General features: G+C 34.2%; 4 protein-coding genes across 9 annotated transcripts; 3 read left to right on the forward strand and 1 right to left on the reverse strand.

The window, feature by feature from the left end:
- Positions 1 to 2,237: 2,237 nt before the first annotated feature.
- LOC104888699 (uncharacterized) lies at positions 2,238 to 5,434 on the forward strand. 2 transcript variants are annotated; one of them, XM_048639063.1, is made up of 3 exons: positions 2,238 to 2,465; positions 3,466 to 3,566; positions 4,146 to 5,434. In XM_048639063.1, exon 3 carries the CDS (start codon positions 4,188 to 4,190, stop codon positions 5,235 to 5,237), a length of 1,050 nt encoding a protein of 349 aa, XP_048495020.1. In that variant the 5' UTR covers positions 2,238 to 2,465; positions 3,466 to 3,566; positions 4,146 to 4,187; the 3' UTR covers positions 5,238 to 5,434. The 2 variants fall into 2 exon arrangements, with proteins under 2 accessions (XP_048495020.1, XP_010672036.2); XM_010673734.4 differs by lacking the exon at positions 3,466 to 3,566 and having other exon boundaries at positions 2,240 to 2,465.
- A 154-nt stretch (positions 5,435 to 5,588) lies between these two features.
- LOC104888692 (hypothetical protein) lies at positions 5,589 to 11,076 on the forward strand. 4 transcript variants are annotated; one of them, XM_048639087.2, is made up of 2 exons: positions 5,589 to 7,328; positions 11,059 to 11,076. In XM_048639087.2, exon 1 carries the CDS (start codon positions 6,212 to 6,214, stop codon positions 7,229 to 7,231), a length of 1,020 nt encoding a protein of 339 aa, XP_048495044.1. In that variant the 5' UTR covers positions 5,589 to 6,211; the 3' UTR covers positions 7,232 to 7,328; positions 11,059 to 11,076. The 4 variants fall into 4 exon arrangements, with proteins under 4 accessions (XP_048495044.1, XP_048495037.1, XP_048495029.1 ...); XM_048639080.2 differs by lacking the exon at positions 11,059 to 11,076 and adding an exon at positions 8,289 to 9,777; XM_048639072.2 differs by lacking the exon at positions 11,059 to 11,076 and adding an exon at positions 8,359 to 9,777.
- Positions 11,077 to 12,818: 1,742 nt separating this feature from the next.
- LOC104888676 (hypothetical protein) lies at positions 12,819 to 16,701 on the forward strand. 2 transcript variants are annotated; one of them, XM_010673710.4, is made up of 5 exons: positions 12,877 to 13,318; positions 14,486 to 14,533; positions 14,956 to 15,043; positions 16,033 to 16,114; positions 16,261 to 16,701. In XM_010673710.4, exons 1-5 carry the CDS (start codon positions 13,165 to 13,167, stop codon positions 16,459 to 16,461), a joined length of 573 nt encoding a protein of 190 aa, XP_010672012.1. In that variant the 5' UTR covers positions 12,877 to 13,164; the 3' UTR covers positions 16,462 to 16,701. The 2 variants fall into 2 exon arrangements, with proteins under 2 accessions (XP_048495011.1, XP_010672012.1); XM_048639054.2 differs by lacking the exon at positions 14,486 to 14,533 and having other exon boundaries at positions 12,819 to 13,318.
- Positions 16,702 to 16,875: 174 nt separating this feature from the next.
- On the reverse strand, positions 16,876 to 21,273 carry LOC104888669 (transcription factor MYB17). Its single transcript, XM_010673699.3, has 3 exons — positions 20,459 to 21,273; positions 18,055 to 18,184; positions 16,876 to 17,829 (listed from the first exon to the last, which is right to left on the reverse strand). The coding sequence occupies exons 1-3, from the start codon at positions 20,589 to 20,591 to the stop codon at positions 17,181 to 17,183; spliced, it is 912 nt and encodes a 303-aa protein (XP_010672001.1). The 5' UTR covers positions 20,592 to 21,273; the 3' UTR covers positions 16,876 to 17,180.
- Between the last annotated feature and the right edge of the window lie 1,314 nt (positions 21,274 to 22,587).

Genomic DNA, 22,587 nt, shown 5'->3' on the forward strand with positions numbered 1-22,587 from the left:
CTTTGCTCTACTCATTGTTATACATTGAGGACCAAATAAAATTACAATTCGCTCCATTATCGGGATTCAATCATGCAACCACTTCTTTTCCCACTTTATGTTGTCCCTACTTTCCACAATCCCTCTCACCCCCACTCGTTTGTTGTCTTGAGATCCCGTGATCTTTGTCACAAATAAAATTTCAAACCCTAATGCTGGTAACTCTTGATATGGCTAACTGAACCCGTGCAAATTACAAACCAAAAATGGAGATTTAAAACATAGCTAGAATTGTTACTTTTGTGCAAGTATTAGTACATAATATGTTTATTCTTTTGTGCAAGCTAAGTGTTAGTACATAAGATGTTTATTCTTTTATGCAAGCTAAGTGTTAATACATAAGATGTTCATTTTTTGTGTTATACATGAGGTGTTAATATCAATTATTATTGATTTTATCGTGGATCGTGTTTTGTATTGCTAATCACATTATATTGTAACTCACTAATAATTATCATCGTTTTATGGGATACACCGTAGTCTTTGTAATATGACGGCCCATGATTTTATAGTTTGCAATGAACTTATAATTTTGATGGTATGGATATGTGGTCAATGATCTTATAATTTGAACTTTTTAAAAAACCTATAATACAACTTATTGTATGATTAATACGTCCCTTGGTAAACTTTAAGTTTAATATTATAATCTGTTAAGACTTTTGTTTTAATTTGGGTTTAAGAAGAGAGTACAACATGTTCATTTAAATAGTTGTAATACCTTAAGTAGTACTTAAAATAATATCAGCTTCTTGCTATAAATTTATTTCTTAATTAGGGTCTGTTCTCCCCAGCTTATTTTCAGTTCAGTTCAGTTCAGCTCAGTTCAGTTCAGCTCCATTCTTTTATAACCATTTTGTTAAATATTATTATTATGTTGGTATAATTTATTTTACTAATTACTCTTATTATTATTATTATTTAAATATATATCATTACTATTAAGTATTATTATTATTGTTGTTGTTTCTATATATTATTTTGTTTATTATAGCTTTACTCATTATTATTACTATTATTATTAGGAGGAACATGGTTTAGGTCAAAGCACAAATAAACCCACTTTTTTTAGCCCATAAACCAATCAAATCGCGTCAAAACGGTTTATGATGTAATTTTTGCGGTCCAACCCAATCATTATTTTTATTACTAAATATTTTTATATTATTAAATTTAATTATTAAAATAGTAATATTAATTTACTTATTAGATATTATTGTTATTATATATCATCATCAAATATTAATATATTAATAAAAATAATATAAAATAATTATTATTAATTATCATTATTATCATTAATTATTATTATTATTATTAATTTATGATTATTAATATTATTTATTTATAACTATCATTTAAAAATATCCAAAATACTATTATTATTATTATTCATTATTACTTATCATTATAATTATTATTTAATATTCATATTATTATTGTTTAAAATATTATTTATATGTTTATTACATTCTGTTTATTTCAATTTAATTTAATTCAATTCAATTCAATTCAGTTCAGTTCAGTTCAGTTCAGCTCTGATAAGTTCAGTTCAGATCAGATCAGTTCAGTTCAGTTCAGCTGTTTTATGCTGAAGAGAACAGACCCTTAGTGCCAAAATATATGATTAGTAACTAAAATACCGAAGTTAGGAGATATGAATTTTTAATTAGTTTCTAAAATACCGTATTTAAGGGATATGATTTTTTTAATTAGTGCCTAAAATATCGGATTTAGGAGATTTTTTTTTTTTTGGCAGTTTAATGATGCATAAGTAATTACTAATTGATAGCAATCGATTCCTAAAATTTAGTTGATTTACATTCTATAACAGAGAACTTTCTTAAATAGCTTTCCAATTATACGCTTAAAAAAGGTACTGCATAACAGAAATATTTAGAGACAAATACATGTGGCAAACCCTTATTGCTTTATAGTATTATATAGATGTTCAGAAATCTTTAAAATCAAAAAATCGAACTTGTCCAACATAAGTTAGAATAATATTATAACCTAACCCAACATAATATATGTTATATTTAAATCATGTCATCTTCGATTATTTTCAGGTTGCAAAAATCAACCTGAACATAACCCATTATATTTTCAAGTCGAGTTGAATCAACCCATTTTCTTTTTCATGTCGAAAATCTCAACCCGAACTCGAAATTTTCAAGTCAGTTCCCGGTAGAGTTATCAGGTTGGGCCAAATTCGCCTGTACTCCTCTAGTTTTGGAAACCCTAAACCCTCAGCCCTCTTTACCAACGAGCTATCTCCTTTCCAACCCCCAAACCACGACCACGACCCGCCGACTTGCCCGATTCCACCACCGTCGACACCGAGCACCGGCGACTCCGACCACCGGTGACCCTGACCTCTCCACTTGTTTTTTCTGAATTTCGTTCTATATTCTTCTTCAACCTTGGTAAATTTAATGTCTGCATCTACTATAATTTTGCATTTTTTCACTACTTTTAATTTGGTTTTTATTCCTATTTCGTTAAGGCATTCTGTATTTCTTTAGAATTGCGTTTTGTGTAATGAATTTCATTTTGTGTAACTACACCTGCAGTTCAACATTTTCCCCTCATTTAATTTTATTGAATTTCGTTATTTATGTTGACCAATTATTTCTCTGCTATAGTTATGTGATTTGCTGTATACCATGTGCAATAGATTAGAAATGCAACTCTATTTACGATTGGAAAGATTGGTATTTTGAACTTTTTACGAAATGAAGTGATATTGAAAACAAATTTGATCATAAAATTAGGTTGATTATATAAAAAAGGTTCAATCATAGGTAAAAACAAGTTTAATTTACAAAATAGGTTGATTCCCTTTCTTTATCAAACCAAACCGTCACAAAGGTAATCAGGGACTATACCATTCCCTTTCAGGGTCAGAACTAAACAAGGAGGGGAATTTAGGGTCGTCCCTTTCCTTTCTCCTTATATCCCTTTCTCAATTCCTTTCCCTTACCCTTGCACGAACCAAACGCCTCCTTAGAAGTTAGAACCTCTCTATGCAAATTCGTCGCTCATACGCAGATTCCAAAGCTCGAATTGCAGAAGCTCGTCCAGGTTCTTGTTTTGTTGCTTAGATGAATCTACTTGTTTAGACGATTTTTGTTGCGGATTTTGGTGTGGAATTGCGATTTTTAAGATCTACTTCATGTGATTATTCATGCGATTGGTTTTATGCGGTTGTTATTGTTTGTTTCATGAATTCAACTTATTTTTTCTTTATCTCATATATGTTATTTCATGTTTTTAGGGATAATTTACATGTTATAAACTTATGATTCGAATTTCTGGTATAACTTCTTAATTCATGTTTGTTTCATGGAAAATTATAAGAAAATTTATGTTACAATTTGTAGATGCGCATATTTGTGTTCATTTGTTCTTGTTTAATTTCATCAGATCACTTTTTCAAGTGTTGTGGCTGGAAATCAGGAATGAATGACCTGTCATCCCCGGGCCCAGGGAGGCCGCCTCTCCTGCCCTGGCTCAGGGACGGGCCTGTATGTTGGATTCTTATATACTACATTTTTATATAAATATGCTAGCTTAGCTGAATATACCACCAAATAATGTTCTGAATTGAAAATGTTTAGAAAGATTTGATTTAGGCATTTCTGACCACTAGGGAGATGGTGTAAGAATTTGCTAGTTGTAGAATATTAGGTTATGTTCCATGAGTCTGGGTCATCGAAGAATCACAATTGAGTTTAGGGAACTTTATATAGTGTGATAGATTGCATGTGCATTAGGTAGCTTTGCCTAGACCTTTGCATCAAAGAGACTCTGGAGCAGGGATCCCCCAAATCTTTTTTATAGAAGAAATCATCATAAGCTTGGCGCTATGCAATGTAATTCGGTAAGTGAGGTGAGAGCAGTAGCTACACATTTACAATGCAAGTGGTTGAAGTTGTCTTTTCTTGCGGGCAAATGCCCTATTAGATGTATATGCGGTGGAGGCTGCTACAGCCAGTATTGGAGCTGTAGTATTATATAATTGAGATTTTCTAACTTTCATTTATCCAAGCGATGTTTGTTAATAAAATATGCTCACAGGTGCCTTATTTGGTTAATGATGGCAGGGTATATTCAGTGTATCTCACAAGCAGTAATCAGATAGCAAAATGTTTGCTGCAAAAACACCCTCAATTCCTCCTCTTTCTTTCTCTGAGAAGTCCTTAAGATGCGAGAACCACTGCCTTAAGCTTCGTTTACCATTCACTAGTGCCTATCCAGCAAACAAAAATATCACACAGCGTTTCTTACCATGTATTAGAGCTTCTCTTGCGCTGGACCTTGATAAATCAGTAACCGAGTTTACTCCTGCTCAGACCCGAGTTGATATCCTTGCAGAGTCTCTCCCATATTTACAAAGATTCAGAGGGAAAACCATAGTTGTCAAGTATGGCGGGGCAGCCATGAAGTCTGAGTCTCTTCAAGCATCAGTAATCAACGACCTTGTACTGCTCTCATGTGTGGGCATACGCCCTATTTTTGTCCATGGAGGTGGTCCTGAAATCAACCAATGGCTTGACCGCATTGGCCTTAAACCAAACTTCCTAAATGGCCTTCGTGTCACTGATGCATCGACTATGGAGATAGTCACAATGGTTCTTGTGGGGAAGGTTAATAAACATCTAGTCTCTCTCATAAATAAGGCAGGGGCCACAGCTGTGGGCCTCTCCGGTATGGATGGCCGCCTCCTTACGGCAAGACCATCTCCCAACGCTGCTGAACTCGGTTTTGTGGGGGAGGTTGCTGTTGTGGATCCCACTGTCCTTCGGCCCTTGGTGGAGAATAATCACATTCCTGTTATTGCGTCAGTGGCAGCAGACGAGAAAGGGCAATCCTATAACATCAATGCAGACACTGTAGCAGGGGAACTGGCAGCTGCATTGGGTGCTGAAAAGCTTATACTGTTAACTGATGTTGCGGGGATATTGGAAAATAAAGATGATCCAGGTAGTTTAGTAAAGGAGATTGACATTTCCGGGGTAAGGAAGATGATTTCAGAGGGGAAGATAGCTGGCGGTATGATCCCGAAAGTCAATTGTTGTATTAGGTCAGTGGCCCAGGGAGTTAGAACCGCGAGTATAATTGATGGTAGAGTTCAGCATTCTCTGCTGCTGGAAATTTTGACTGACGAAGGGGCTGGAACCATGATCAGTGGTTGATGTTTATGTTATGTTCTAATTTCGTTTATTTTCATTGTACCCTCCCTTTTGTTTCTTCCCTACATTTTGAGGAGCAAGAATGGCAGCAATCATGTATATGAGAGATGTAGTCCTGTTAACTGTTGTTGGTTCGGAGTACCGTATTTTGTAGAACACAAATCTGATGCTAAATGAGTTCCCAGTCTCAAGTTTCTCCATTCGCCATTTATTTGTTTGTAGGATCAATTGGTAAGTATACAATGCAGGTGGAGGATTCAAACTCGGAAGATAATGCAGGACCCATTTCTCAAGTCAATCCACAAAATGTTGTTTAATAGGTGTAATCCACATGAGGGTTTCTTGAGCAATGCAGCCACAAGTATGATTTCTGCATTGCAGTGCGCCAGTCCCAATCATATATACAAAATGTGCGACTTCAGCAGTTATGCACTTATGCTGTGCACACGCTGTTCGATGACGAAAAGGAGCATGTCATAATTCATGGGTTGGCTAGGCTGTGCACACCTAGATCTTCAGGATGGGATTAGATCTGACACTAAAATGGACTGATTGTATAGTGTATTTGGGCTTCGCCACCACTCAAACAATCAGTCGAAAACTGTGTCGGATCATGCCGGATGAACTCTGATAGCTCCATTGTTCTGTTTAGTGCCTACAGTGTTAAGAGGTCCAAAATGCACCAGATGTTTCCCAAATATCAATATTGAAGTGCAAATTATCCTAGCCGTTGGACATTGGCTACTTGAGTCCTTAACTCCAATTTGGCAAAATTCCAACCTCTCAATACATTGAAAAAGTTGTTAGCACTTTTTAGTTTTTAGGTCACTTTTTCACCTACCAAAAAACACGGCAATATCCACGCCCCATCTCACCTCCCTCATTTACCCCCTAAAATCTGCTTCACTTACCACTTTTTTCTGTCTCTCTCTCTCTCCATTTCTCCGCAAAGTCCAAACACACCTTCAACTCCTCAAATGGATTCTTCCTTAGCCATATCCTCCACTTTCCTCCCTTTCCACAAATCCAACAACAGCCTTCTACTTCCCTCAACTTCATTTTCTCTCTCCTCAAAAACCCTCCTTAAACCCTCATCCAAAATCTCCATTACTGCTAATTATACACCTAATTACAAAAGTAATCCCTCAAATGGATCAAAAAATGAAAACCCATTTGCTGCAACTCTCCAAACCGCTGCAAAAACGGTGGTTTTGACGGTTGCAGCCACCTTAATGACCTCCAAACTCAAGGAAATGCCGGCAAAGGCGGAACCTTTAACACCAAGTGTGGAAAAAATTACTGTGGAAGAAGAGAAAGTTGATAATTTGAGTGAAATTGAAAGTGGGTCTGAAAGAAACTCACCATTGTCTCACTTATTGGAATCAAATTCTGAGTTTGTGGACAGTTTGTGGAAGTTGTTGCAGCAAAAACTTGAATTGGGAGAAGATGAAGAAGCATTGAAGGTTCTGGAAAAGTTGGTTGAAGCCCAACCTTTTGAAATGGAGTGGAAATTTCTGAGGGCGAGATTGTTGAGTGAAATGGGTAAAATTCAGGAATCTAGAGAGGCTTTTGAAGATATTTTAGCATTGAATCCTCTCTCTTTTGAGGCATTGTTTGAGAATGCTTTGCTTATGGATCGTTGCGGCGAAAAAGATGGTGTGATTGTGAGGTTAGAGGGGGCTTTGAGCATTGCAATGGAGGAGAGTAAGGCTAAGGAAGCTAGGGATGTGCGGTTGATCATTGCTCAAATTCAGTTCTTGCAGAAGAATGTGGAAGAAGCAATGAATAGTTATGAGGAGTTGATTAAAGAGGATCCTAAAGATTTTAGGCCTTATTTCTGTAAAGGGATGATTTATAGTTTGCTTGATCGAAATGCCGAGGCTCGAGAACAGTTTGCTAAGTATAGAGAGCTTTCTCCCAAGAAATTTGAGGTAGATGGGTACTTAAGAACTCCGCTTTCGAGGATGAAGCTCTTTGGAACGGATTCGCAGAGTTGAATATGTGATGCATTGTGAATTGAGTTGAGGTTTTCTGTCTAAGAATAAGCAAGGAATGAGTTTGATGGGATGGAAGAAGCAATGCTATTGCTTCTAGGTAAATCCTTTGTCCCCTGTCATATTCTGTTAGTTAAAGAGTATTTTGCTTTATTGTTTGTTTAATATTAGGAACATCTTTACTGCGGCATATGATAAATTTTTTGGAGTTGTATACTAGATACTACATTTTAAAGATGAGAGAAGGCAGTGTGATGCAGGATTGCTCACATGATATTGCAAGGAATGAGAAAATTAGAAATTTTATAAAATTGGGTGTTTGATTATATGCTTTGGCTATTTCCAATTTTCCATGTTTATGTCAAGATTGATGATAACTGTTGCTATTATGTAAGTATATCATGACAACTCTTTTAGTCCACCTTAGAGTGCCTCCAACTTGACTGACCTGACCCTCGATTACCTGGATAAACAGCATATTTTGACACCTAAACTTGGGCAAGTATTGGAGAAACTTATTTCCTTGGAACTGCGGAGTCAGGTCTTTTTTATCCCTGAATTCATACCCAAACATGATCTTTGCTCGAGTTTATGTAATATAGTTGCAATATAGCTTTTGCTTTTGAGTCATTTGTATGGGCAGCCTTGTGCTTATAATTGACATGATAAGTAGTCTTAGCTACTATCAAAAAGCATGGATAACATTGGAGTTATCCATGTGAAACACTTTTCTATAGAACTTCTTTTTGGAGATATAGAAGCTAGATGACAGTTTTTGATGATGTACTGTCTTGGAAGATCAAAGAGACCTGCTACTGTCTCTGGCTCCGGGTTGCTGTCTTATGCTCAGTAAATTTGTCACTTTTACTTGTTGTCAAAAATACAACCCTGCGATAGTATATTGTTGTGTTTTCTTTTTCCTTGTATAGTGATTCTATTGCAAAGATGCGCGTTCTCCATTTTATTTAAGTTAACCACTTAGAGCCTAAGCTCAAAGATCATTTTCTCTGGGAGGAGAAACCAACATGAGATCTAACTTGTTTTCTGGGATGTACTTTAGTTTTGTCTGCTCTGGTGGTCTAGTATGCTAAAGGTGAAGACATCCTCTAATTAGCTTTGATGTTTGCAAGTTCCTAGGATGATACCCGTTTCCTAATATATGGAATGAAGGTGTAAGTCTCGCTCTTGTGATGCTCATCAAGTAAGGTGCATCCACTACAAAGGACTTTACTAGTGAGTAAGGATCTCTAGATGGCCGCTGCAATGCGTTTGTGTGCTCAGGATTTGTGAACTTTTCTTTCTGGAATCAATTAATAGGAAGGAAGTAGGTAATTCGTTAGATGATAGCTGGTTGTAAACCCTTGGCCAAAAGGTGCGTTGCTAGCCATGAGGTGGGCTTGAGCTTTGTCCATGCTGTTGACTTAAGGTATAACATAAACTAAAAAGTATTGATTGTTCATGTAATATTTGGGGAACAGTACTCGCCCACCTTAATTTATGTTGGTAAGTTTATAGGTGCAGATATCAGCTAATCTTAATTGGTAAAATGTCCAGTGAGTATACCAAAAACCTCGTGTATACGATGTGGTCATTGTTCCTTATGAAACAAAAAGAAAGAAAAACCTTATAGGGTTTCGTGTGTGAAGCCATGGGCCCTCTGGCATGGAACAACCGATACTAGGCCAGGATAGCCATAGGCCCTCTGGCATGGAAACTTGGCACGAGCTTAGACCGTGTGCTTGCACAACCCAGCTTGTGCCGAGCTGTGTTTCAAAATTAGACACAATTCAAGGTCGATTACACTTGATCACAAGCTATAAGTTGAGATGGCAAATCGGTCGTTTAGATCATGCAAATACATCATATATCCTTCTTTGGGCCTCTGTTCGTTTTCAGTTATGCAGATTGTTTCCTTGGAGGTCCATCATGTGAGGAATATTGGAAGTGCAAAGGTCATGGGATGTTGATTCAACTTGTATACTCATCCTCTTTTCCATAATAGTCCAATGTCTTCATCCAGTTTCATCATTACTTTCTGAAATTGGAGACTGTCATCATCTACCTTTCTAAAACCTAAGTCTCCAAATTTCTTCGGAAGACAAATATGATCCCACCATATGAGATTAAGAGAACGAGAGGCAGAGTCTTTATTCCAAAAATAAATCCGATATGTTTTATCCAAGTTTTCATGGATATGTTGACTTGCTCTAAGATGGTGTAAGGTTTTTATTTTTTTTACAATGAAAATATGGTGTAATGTACGAAGCGTGTCAAATTTATATTGCTTCATAATTCCATTCCTTGATAAATGTGTATATAATCATATTGGTCTATTCAATATATATATATCAAAGGAAGGAAGGATGAGGAGCTAGCTCATATGGTAGAGCACTCCCCTTTGATCCTTGAGGTTAGGGGTTCGATCCTTACTCCCAGCATTATGTTGGGGTATTTCCTTAGCATGCTTTGCATGCTTTACCAGCCAATGTGTTGGTAGTTCCTACAAGGCTAGTAGTCTTGGTAGGGGTTAGCCCTTGGGCTAACTTAATTTCCCAATCAAAAAAAAAAAAAAAATATATATCTCTATTATATAAGGAAAGGGGAGAGCAATGGTGTCCTCTTTTGAAATGCCAATTTTACCCCCCTTCTCTTTCTAAATTACAAAATAGTGTTTGTATTTTTGACTTTGCTAAATTTAAGAGCTGTCTATATTTGGCAAACTCTATTCCTCCTTTTTTTCCCTCAAAAAAATGTTACCATATCCAATTCCCACAGCCACAGTCAAGAAATAAAAATTTTTCGTGCCATATATCATACAGGTTGCGCGGATTCGATTATGGGCTTATAATTACACAATACTACGATCTAATAAATTTTTTATAACTTAGAAGAGAAGCTCCTGGAAAAAACTAAAATAAATTTAAAACGCTAATAACTTAATAGGTCATGATTAGATTAACAATATTCGCGCATTTCCAGAATATTATTTTGTTCGCAATGACATTTTCTGAAATTTTCAATGATATATATATTTTTTTTTCTAAAATGTTCAAATTTGACTCTTATGCCGAAAAAAATCGAGTTTCTGTTTCAAAAAAAATTCATGCACGCATCGCGTGCAAAAAATTCTAGTATATATATATCAAAGGGTTTAAGATTAGGATTATTGAAAAGGCAAAAGCTAACAAGCGTTCATGAGGCGTTAGATAAGATAACTAAAATAGAAACATTCAATAAATATGAACATTTATTATACTGATTGATGGCTGATGCGTAATTTTGGAATGCATTTCAAGATTTATACCATTTCATGAAATATATTGTGTATATTCAACACCCCTGGACGTCTGTTAGCAAGATCTTTGATGTAATACCATTTCCAAATCTTATTTCTATTATAATTGTCCGATTGCTAACAATAAAAATTATTATTGTTGGTTCCTAATTATTCTGTGATTGACATTATGTCGATTATTAGTGAAGTAGAGAATATTTAGACAAGGAAGCAGAGTTTATTTATTTTTAATAAAAAAAGAGCAAATTGGAAGATTTAATTGTTAAAAATTGAGCTTCAAGTATATATATTTAACTATAAATAAAAAATATAAAAAGAGTTTAGAGGTTGAAAGAGTTGTGAGCATGAAGTTTGCAGACTTGCAGTGAGGTGGCTCTCATGTCTTAAGACCACGTCTACGTCTTTAAGTTGAAAGCTGTCGCACTTTCATTTTAGCTGGAATTTGATTTTGTGTATCTACTCCTTTTTAGTCTTCCTTTTGGATTAGCATTTTCTTGTACACTTAAATAATTTCTAATATTACCTTGGTGTGAAGGATTAAGGGTCTCTCGCTTTTTAACCAAGGTTTTGGGTTCGAGCTTTGGGTATGGAAAAAATCTCAGCTGGAAGGGATGTTGTCTTTTGAAGTACCCATGCAAACTCTTGCAGGAAATTATTCCACTCGCCGAAGGCGATAGGAAACTCTTCAAAAAAAAAAATTCTAATATTAATGGTTTAATGTTAGTACTTAGAGTAGTAATTGTTTGTGGTGAGATAAAAAAAAATTTGAAGGAGTTGAACTTGAGCAACATGGTACAACGTGGTGTTTTCGTATATCATTTTCAGTTTTTAGAAGTATGTTATAGTAAATTTATACTTCATACTACCTCCGTTTCTTAATAAGTGCAACATTTCCCTTATTTGGAATAGTCACAATAAGTGCAACCAAGCTCAAAATGGTAAAAAAAGTTCAATATTATTACAAATATGCCACCAAAAAGCAAGAGGGGACCACAACTTTTTTGTTTCATCACTTGAATTACTCTACTTTATTGTGGTCCCAACTTTCTCTCTCTACATTCCTTGGTATTCCCCCACTTTCTCTATGTTGCACTTATTAAGAAACGGAGGAAGTATATGTTTTCTAATCTTCATCTGAGTTTAATTTGTACATTTGCCGATTTGTACATTTAACAATTAACATCTTTGATTATGTATATTTATTGAAATGAAATTAATATTGCTTATTTGCATTTTACACGAGTAGTTTTTATTGTCATAAATAGTAAAAAAAATATAATAAGAGTGAGGTAAATGAATTTTGCAAATGTCAAATGGGAACAACGTATTACGATATGAAGAGAGTATAATGTTCTCGATTATGAGGATAACGCAACAAATAAATCCGAAAAAAGAAAGGGTATGTAAGATAAGTGAATCCAATCAATTTATCAATGATTAATTCATCCCTCTTTTGCATCAAACAAAATCAATGATTAATTCATACTTAACACTTTGGTATTGTAAAAAGCTCTTACAATGACCTAATATTATTAGTTTGATACTTTACATTGTCTTGGTATCATATAACGACATACATTTTGTATGTAAAGAAATTAGTTAAACAGACTTATATTTCTAAATGGAGATGAGAATACGATATAGTATTATGCTACGTGCTTATTAACTATTATCAATATTGACGAATAATTATAAATTTATTATGGACAAATATATTATACTAACTTATTTTAAATTTTTTTCTCTGAAATAAATCAAATAAGTTAAATAGAAAATGCTACAAAATTTAGCACTTAGAAATCTTAATTCCACTTCCCTTTTCAAATGTGTGTCATATATTATGTTGAACAATTCTTTTATGTTTGGTCACTACTCTGTACACCAAATTTTCATGTAAGCCCAAAAATTAATAAGAATAAATAGTAAATTGTAGGTTGATAATATGTTACTCTCTCCGTTCAAAATATAAGTCGTTTAAGGTTTTTGCAAAAAGATTAAGAATTTAGTTAATTTTAGTCGGATTTGCACAGTTAAAGAATTGACATTAAATATTGTATTGATAATACAAAATAACTTATAAACTTATCTTATTTTTGGTCCTACTACGAGAAGTTTCCCACCGCCTTCGGCGAGTGGACTAATCTCCTGCGGGAGTTTGCATGGGTACCCCAGCTGAGATTTTTTCCCTACCCAAGGTTCAAACGCGAAACCTTAGTTAAGGAGCGAGAGACCCTTAACCACTCACGACTGCCCCAATTGGTACCTATAAGTTTATCTTGATAGTATAAAGTTGCATTTAATCTTACATTGATATTATAAAATGCCTTAAATTTTGAAGCAAATTTTTTTAACTAAAATACTTTATAATTTGAAACAGATGAAGTATATTAGAATGCCATTAAAGTACTATAACGAGGAGAAGGTCCACCAAATTTCTTTGTTATTAGAACTCTTCATTAACACTTAAGAATAAATTAAATAATTGTACTACAATTTGAAAACCAATAACAACCTGGCACTTTAGGCAGCATAGTTTATAAAAAGAGCCTATACTAAAACAAAAGATTAGTCACAAAAATACATCATCAATTTATAACTTGTTAGAAACAGAGGAAAACAGAGCAAGAATATAAACTCATAAATGGCAGAAAAACAGATAAAGAAAAGTGTGGAGGGAAAATCAACGGTCATAGTTGCACCGCCATCATCATCCACCATCACAGAGGAGAAATCAACGGCTATTAGTCCTCCTCCGGCACCGGCAACTCCTGAGGTTACCGTCGCCGTCGTTGAAAGTATTCCATTCTATATTTCTATCCAACTTCTTGTCTTGTTTTTGCTGTGGTTTGTTATCGTTTTTTGTTTTCAGTTTTCGACATTTTTGAAAACTAAAAAACAAAAACAAGAAATCAGAAAAAGTAGTTTTCACTTTTCAGTTGTCAGTTTTCAAAATTATCATGTTCTCAATAAATTTAACTAATTTTTTATTCATTACAGGACATACATCATACTCCCTCCGTCCCAAAATATATTTCCCATTTTCCTTTTTTAACGATAATTTATGCAAGTAGAATATAAGAGGGATAGTAAATATTTTTTGTTTATTTAAATAAATGTTGTATGGGAAAAGATGATTTTAGGAGAGAGAATGGAGAATAATTGGTGAAAGAGCATTAATTCTAACATTTTGGTTGGATAAACAAAGGAAAAACAAAATTCAAGAAGCAAATAAATGATGGAACACGGTTTTTCTAGACAAATTACGAAAAAATGTAAAACTAAATATGAAAATGGGAACTATATTTTGGGACACCCAAAATGAAAATGGGAATTATATTTTGGGACGGTGGGAGTAGTATTTTGAAAATAAAAAATAGAAAACCACTATAATACCAAACGGGTCCTAAGCATTAATAATATCAATTAAAGCGTGATTTTGTCGTATATTCATGAACTAATAGCATATTAGGAAATATTTCTTCCATTTCCTTTTATTTACAACGGTTTGATTTTAAATAATTCACCAACTTTACTTAGTTTATTTTTTGTAATTTATGGATAAGAAATTAGAAAATATATATTTAATTATAATCTTATTAGACTCGTTTGAATGTATATTTTTCAAATCCTTCATTTGTTTTCATTTAGTTGCAATAAATGAAACTTTTAATGTCTCAATACGCCTTTGTTGCAACTAAATGACAACGGAAGAAGTATTTACTTTTTATAGTTTTCAATTATCGATAACAAAATATTCTAAATATTCTAATGGTTGAAGTTATGTTTATGCATTAGTGAGCTAGAAAGTAAAACTGTGGCAAGTAAAAAGAAACTGTGGAAGTATATTTGATGTTTATGTGTAGTCGGTAAATATATGAAACCCGTTATTATTACTGTTGTGAAAAAAAAATTATAGTGTTTGGGTGAAAGCTGATGTTTATCTTGATGTTGTTTATCAACAGAAGTTGAAGATGCTGAAGCTAAAAGGAATAGGCCATCAGTTGACAGGGGTGAGTCAACGGTGGCACATAAGATTCAGTTCTATTTCATTTCATGTTCATCCACGTTATAAGGAATATTAATGATATTAAATTATTAACAAAGATAAATCTTCAATTACGATGAAGAGATTGTAAATCGCAAAATGACCTATTGAAAAATGTCGTAAATATTTTTTTATCCATACGAGTCACGAAGACAGTACAAAATACAAAGAAATGGGATTCGAACTTATAACCTATTGTTCACGATACCTCAATCTTAGCCACTCGGCCAAAACATCATTGAAAAAAAAAACTAAATAAAATAAAATAAAATGTCATGAATATTGTTATAAGTGACTTATATTTCGCTATAATGTCTTGTAAAGAGAAAATGATGGGAATATCAATGTTATACTACTATTTACAAAATGTAACTATTATTGTTACAGATATTGCACTAGCACATGTTGAGCAGGAAAAGAGGTTGTCTTTTATAAAGGCATGGGAAGAAAGTGAGCAAACTAAAGCTATTAACAAGTAAGTCTTTTTCTAATCACCACATTACATGACGTATCTTCAGTGGCGAGGCTATGTTGAGGTCTAAGACGGCCATGGTCCTCGCAGGCCTCAACATAGCTTTGAAGAAAATCAATAGTAATCAATGCTTGTATCTTGTTTTATTGGTAAACTGGTCTCTTTCACAACTATATTTAGAATTCTTTGTTAAACTGCCCCCTTCCACAACCAAGTCTAGCTTCGCCTTTGCGTACCTTTTTTTTTCTTTGGCGTTAAAATTGTTAATATGACGTATCTTGGGATTTGGGAAGGTGGTCATAAGATCCCTCCATAAATATCATGGTAGTTAAATAACTTCCATAACCGTCATATCGTTACATAACTACCATGACTAACCATTTGATCATGCTCTAATGAAGGTCTAACAATTATGCATTATGATGCATAAGATTTTATGCATCTAAAACAACCCCAATATGCAATAGAAATCCTTTATCTCATGTGTCACAATTGCGAAATGATGGAACATGAGAGCAAATATGAAAGCTAAGCAACCATGAGTTTTTCTATGGAGTCCTCACCTTTAATATTTCAAACTCTGCGCAATACCTCCTGGAAGTGTATCATTGATGCCTTAAATGTAATTTCTTCCGTCATTAGTTCTACTATAGAGATGTTTTATGCGTTCTAATATAGATTTGTAGTTTGATATTGATTTAATTAGTTTAAACCTCTTGTTATTAAGTGGAGAATAAGGGTTTAAGTTGATTTTTCTCCACTTTATAACATGAAACTTAGCTAATTAAATCAGTTTCCAGCCTAAATTAGTTTCTTCACTACCGTAATTTCTTATACAATATAGATTTCCAACAAACATTTAGCTATTTAAGCACACCATTTAGAGTTAGACTACAAAAACTCGCTTGCTAAGTATATATTAATATAATGTTAGCTTTATTATATTTGATTTAAAAGTTTCTGAAAACTGAATGGTGAAGTTGATTGAACAGAGCTGAGAAGAAGTTTTCTGCTCTCGACGCGTGGGAGAACAGCAAGAAAGCATCTTTAGAAGCTAAATTGAAGGAAATTGAGGTAACTTTACTTGGTCATTTATGGTTTTCTGGTACATACTATATGCAGCATTTGTTTTGTGTGAATGTATATGTGTGTGTGCTCATATAGTATAATATTGTTATGTAGATAGGTTGAGTTTAATGAGTTGGGTGTTGCATGAGCAGGAAGAATTGGAAAAAAAGAAGGCTGAATATGCAGAAAAGATAAAGAACATGGTAGCTCAAATCCACAAACAAACAGAAGAAAAGAGAGCAATGGTTCAAGCCAAAAAGGGAGAAGAGGTTCTTATGATCCAAGAGAAAGCTGCAAAATATCGAGCTACCGGATACGCCCCGAAAAAGATCTTAGGATGCATCTCATTTTAGATCATTCAGATTTCAGGTTCAAATATTTACTCCAAGATAATGCAGTTTCAATGTGAAATACAGTACTAGATTCACTAATTTAGTTTGTTTCTTCATGTGAGTAAGTTGTCTGACAATCCAGTGTAAACTGTGTATTACTAGGTAATTTGCTTTTGTTTCTTTGTATCAATAGAACAATTAATCTTTGTAAAAGAATCAATTATTATTATTAGGGAGTTTGGTGACGGTTTTTCCTCTTTACCATTGATATATTTTCTGTTGAACCCCAATGTATGTTGTGCACATGTGAGTTGTTTCACATTGGAGAAAGAGGAGTTTAAATTGCGAGATGTAAGCAAAGCTTAAATTTCTAAAGTTCCTATAAAGAAATTTACATCATTTTGTATCATAAATTCATAACTTTGCAGTTAAAAATAAAGTGAAGATTCAACCATATACTGATATACATATGTTCCAGTTCCAATCAAGGTGGTCAATGATTCTACAGATAACATTACAATCCCAAAACTCTGTGGGTACATCACAAAACAGATATAGTAGCATGGACCTGATCTGCATCTGACTGACTATCAAGAGAGGCCTTCTATTAGCTTAATCTGACCTAATATACATCACTAGATTGGAAAAATAACTTCAAGGTACAACTATAATACTTACTACTGAAAGTGACCAAAAAAAACCCATATACCTGCAGTGAAAGTTGAAGAACACACAAACTATCAGAAGATATTCAATAGTGGATTCATCATCCAAGGGAAGATGGAGTAGCCATCAACAGGATCTTCCAAGAAGCTCATGTCATTGCTTCCTGGGAAATCCAATAGCAGCTGTAATGCAGACTCGGATGAATCCTCTACCTCATTGGAGCTCGAAGAATCTGATCTTGTATTTACATCAACAATTTCGGTTTTAATTAAATCCTTAAACACAATCTCTTCTTCTTGGTTATCCATTGTGAGACCTGAAGTAGAGGCACATTTTGTAGTAGACGTGGATGCTTGAGATATCGGGCTTTGGCATGCAATCGTTTCCTTCATTTCAAACTTTCGAAATGATTCTCCAACTTCAGAGTTCCAAAGGCGGAGGAAATGGTCAGAATCAAGGATCTCTGAAGAATGTGAGTTACACAGTAAAGACTCACTTGAAAGCCGGGCCTCAGCTTCAAGCCTTGCACTTTCCCATTGGGCCTTGTGGCGAGTAGAGGGGGATGCTGGGTATTTTGTAGTTGGCCCAGAAGATGTAGGAGACGGTTCATGGGTTTGAGGATCGAGGCCCATGCAAACAAGCCGTTTTCTCAAGTGGGTGTTCCACAAGTTCTTGATCTCATTATCCGTTCTTCCTGGTAGTTGTGCAGCAATTGCAGCCCACCTGAAGCACAAAGTCTCAATGTAAGAACAATGTGTCTATTTGGATAAAGAGAAGACCAGTTTTCTTTGTCTAAAATGTTAGAGAGTCTAGTCAAAGTTACTAGAGACTTTAGAAGACTTCTACCTATAAGGCTATAACTAATGCAAAAGTGTATTATTGATTAAGAACTGATATGAGAGTACATTATGTGTTGTTACCAAGAGTTATCTACTCGGCAGACAGTACCTATTGCCTAGAATGGCATGCAGCTGAATAACAAGTTTTTCTTCTTCAGGAGTAAATGGACCGCGTTTAATGTCTGGCCTAAGATAATTTGTCCAACGAAGCCGACAACTCTTTCCACACCGAAGAAGACCTGCAAAAAAGAAAAATCTAGTCTTTTTACTAATTTCAATAGTAGCCTGAGTATTAGAACAGTATAAACACTATGAAATGAACAAGAATAAACATGAAGTCGCGGGACTTAAAATGGAAGGTAATTGCACTTGTCATGGGCCCCGCTCTCTTTCCTCTCTCTTTTTTTCATCACTGAACGTGTATAGCAGATATTAGAAGGGCATGGTAACTAGGAGTTAATTTAACAGTGTTGATGTACATAGTGTGAATATCTAATGTGATTTATTTGTGAGCAAAGCACATGACAAAAGGATCTTCAAACATGGATGATAATAGCAAAGGCTTGTCTTTAACATTATCCACAGTTTCGTGTATTCATATCACAAAGATGAAAGACCGATGACAATATAACGACCAAAATATTAACTGATATACATCCATACATGACCAAAATGAATGGATTTAAACTGACCGAGTGCTAGTTTAAGCCTTTAAGGCATTCATTCAAGGTATTGTCATCATCTTGAGTTCATAATCATGTTCAGCGTCAATATTGTCATATCATATGCGTTTCTATACAATTATCTAAAAAAAGTTGTTGACTCCTAACAGACTTCAAAGATGCATTCCCCATGCATGAAGAGCGTACTGAACTTAGTTGCCTAGAACTCATCGCAAAGTGAGTGCCTCAACACTAAGTTCCGATACTAGTCTCATAAGTCAGATTGCCAAACATGAAGACTATGTGACATCCATCCTCGTGTTGCCTGGGTATATCTATGTAATTCCTAATGTTCAGCATATCCTAATTGGATATAAGTAGATAATCACACAAGATATAAGGCCAACACCACCACCACGTATCCAAATTTTATATCCCACTTTATGTGCACCATATGTGTGTAGACTGTAGTTCATTTATTTTACATCAGCATTATGGCCAACCACTTCTATATTAATGCATCATTAAACCAAGACATATATGTGGTACTCAAAAGTGGGACTTGATGTGTTCACTACTGAAAGACATCAACACTGAAGGTCTCAATATTCCACCACAAGGTGTTGTTCATACCATGTTTTGCAACTACTCAGTGACGTATTGACAAGCTTAAAGTGTTTCTCATTCTTGCATTGCTTCCAAAAATCTTACGTTTAAGTGATAAGCGTATAGATGCATATGAAAATGAATCTAGGACTATATCATGCATGGACAAGAGCTACTCAATTGCGTGAAGAACTATTAAAGACAATATATAGGTACACAATGATTAGGAATATGCATCGCGACGGATTCAGAAAGCGTAGGCTCATCATCTCCATGCATGACTACAAAATCATGGATTCGTCTCATACTACAAGGAACAATCTAATGGAAGTTTTCCATTAATGATTTTATTTGCAAGTACATCAATCATTCTCAAGCACATGGTTTGAACATTTCACCATTAACTCAAGCAACATAATTCAGTAGAATTTATTTCATACATAAATCTTTTGAATCACAATACTGTATCCTAAACTTTTTGGTGGTCACAAATTGAGCAGGAAATCCTAACATAAAGCCACATGATCTTTATTTGTATGGATAGTACTACTCAACAAACACATTGTCTATTTCACCTAAAATAACAAATAGCCACTTTCTTTTCTTTGCCTTTTAAGTTTTTAACTAACTAAACTGTTGAATGTGAGAATCAGGATTATAATTTGAGGAACTTCACACAAAATTGTAAACTGATGGACCAAAAAGGCATAACTGTTGAGGGGTATTTTTTTTTTTACCATTTTGTCCTTGAGAAGAGTTTATCCATTCTCAAGCAAAGCAAAGCAATTCTAGTAAATTTTGATATAAAAAATATAATAATACTCCTAAATCAAAATTGAGGCCAACTATATCCTCTTTGGAAATTTTTTACGAGAACAAAATTGATCGAAGTAGGAAAAACTTTTTAAAACACAATGAGTATCTAAGAATGAAAAAAGAAACAATAACAAGCTTGATTGGTAAAAAAACCGAGATGGTATTCAAGACCTAAGATCTAATTCCGTCATGACGAAAAATACTAAGAATAAATAACTATGACGCCCTTTGACAACATAATTCATAAATAAGCCACATGAGTTAAGACAATCAATTCATGTTAACCAATATGTAAAAACTCGTTTCAAACTTATGTGTCGTGCGCTATACATCATAGTTTCAACAAACGACTAGAGTTAACTTATACACTAAAACCTGATAAAACCCTTAACACATAGAGGAAAAACAGAGTAAAAGAGAGAGAAAGACCTGCATTTTTTGGGAGAGAACGCCAATTTCCATGACCATGTTGGTTAATATATTTGACAAGAAGTTCATCTTCTTCAGTTGTCCATGGTCCTTTCTTCAACCCTAGCTTATCACAACAAGGAGATCTTCCCATTTTCTCTCTCCTAAATTTTTCCTCAATTTCAATTTCTGAGACAAACCCAGAATTTAAACAAAGAAAATAACAATAACCCAGATACCAATTTTCAAGAATTTCACTCAAAAGCTTCGAATTTTGACAGAAGAAAGATAACCCATTTTTTCAATCAACCCATAAAAGAAAAAAAGAGAGAGAAATAAATTGACAAAGATGAAGATTAAATGTATTTATAAAGCGAAATTGGGAAAAGTGGAAGTAAGCAATATCTATCTTGGGAAATCGAAGAAATAATTGTTGATATAAGAGAGAGAAATTTTGTACGATCAGCGAGTTTTAAGCTGAACTCTGTTTCTGCAAAAAAAAAACTATTGCAATAAATGAGACATATTGCTCTTTTGATATTACATTACATCATTCAAATTAGTTTTTATAGCAGTAGAATTCTTGAAATCATTAAAAAAAAAAAAGATCAGGGTCATCAGAAATCAATGCAGTTTGATGTGAAATTGGAGGAGAGAGAGTGAGGGAGAAAACAGAGGAAGAAACTTTGAAGTTTTTTTGTAAAAAAAAAAAGGGAGGGGAAATTTACATTGAATAAGAGAGAGAAAAGAAGGAGCAAATGCAATAAATGAGAAAAGGAGAGATGGAAGGGAAGATAGGTAAAAGAGGAGAAGAGAGGAAGAGTTGCCAAAAACACATTAAATGGAGGTGACAGTCTGACATAGTACATCTTCTCATCCCAGTTTTTCATTTCTGGTCAAATAGTATTATACTAGTAGGGGCTCTCAAGGGTCTGTTCTCGTCGCCTTAAAAATCTTTTGATCCGTTTCTTTTATGATTGTAATGTTTTGATTTTGGCGTTGGTTATGTAATTAGAGGTGGTAATCAGATGAGAAAATTCATGAGCTATTTGAGATCAATTTGATGAAAATTAGACTCGAGTTAGTTGGAATAGAACTCAAGCTCGATTTAATATGTTGGGCAGGTTCAGTAAAAGTATAAATCCTGACTCGAGAACTTGTGAGAAGTTTGAAAATGACACAATTTTCAATTACTATCAAAAGTAAAGATGCTCAAATCCAATACTTTTTCTATCTCAAGGATAATTCTTATCAGACCAGACAATGCAAGCTACAAAGAATCGACTCGATTTAAATTCGCGCGGTCAATATTTGACTCTAGTGAGCTCGACTTGACAAGGTAGCGGATCAAGTCGAGCTAACTTAAATTTGAATTCAACTCGCACCATTAGTACCCATCTATGTACATACGGTAACCAAAATTTTGTGACTAGTACTTCTACATTATACAAACTTTTTGTTGTTTGCATGTAAGATATTGTTGAATTTATCTTAATATATAGTACTCCCTCCGTCCCAAAATATAGTTCCCATTTCTATTTTGGATGTCCCAAAATATAGTTTCCATTCCATATTTAGTTCCACATTTTTCCGTAATTTGTCTAGAAAAACCGTGTCCCATCATTTATTTGCTTCTTGAATTTTGTTTTTTCCTTTATTTATTCAACCAAAATGTTACAATTAATGTTATTTCACCAACTATTCTCCACTCTCTCCCCTAAAATCATCTTTTCCCATACAATATTTATTTAAATAAACAAAAAATCTTTATTATCCCTCTTATATTCTACTTGCATAAATTACCGTGAAAAAAGGAAATGGGAACTATATTTTGAGACGAAGGGAGTATAAGATTACAACTTTTTTTTTTACAACTAGATAACTAGAGATATTAATGGTCGATTTTGCCTTTTTGTTGTTTGACCAGGCCAACAAAAGGTTAGAAACCACCACCAAAAACACAACCACCAAGGATGTCTCTGTCTTTATCTCTCGATTGTGTATCAACAAGCATAGAACTAAGTCAAAATGTTGCAACTAGTAAATGATGGATGAAGTACCAAGTTTCAGGATTAATCATGTATGAATACAAAGTAAAATCATGATTGTAATGGTGTCATGATACGTCCTTTTCATATAAACTGAACTTA

The sequence above is a fragment of the Beta vulgaris genome, chromosome 1 (genome assembly GCF_026745355.1).
Source record: "Beta vulgaris subsp. vulgaris cultivar EL10 chromosome 1, EL10.2, whole genome shotgun sequence".
Taxonomy (NCBI): domain Eukaryota; kingdom Viridiplantae; phylum Streptophyta; class Magnoliopsida; order Caryophyllales; family Amaranthaceae; genus Beta; species Beta vulgaris.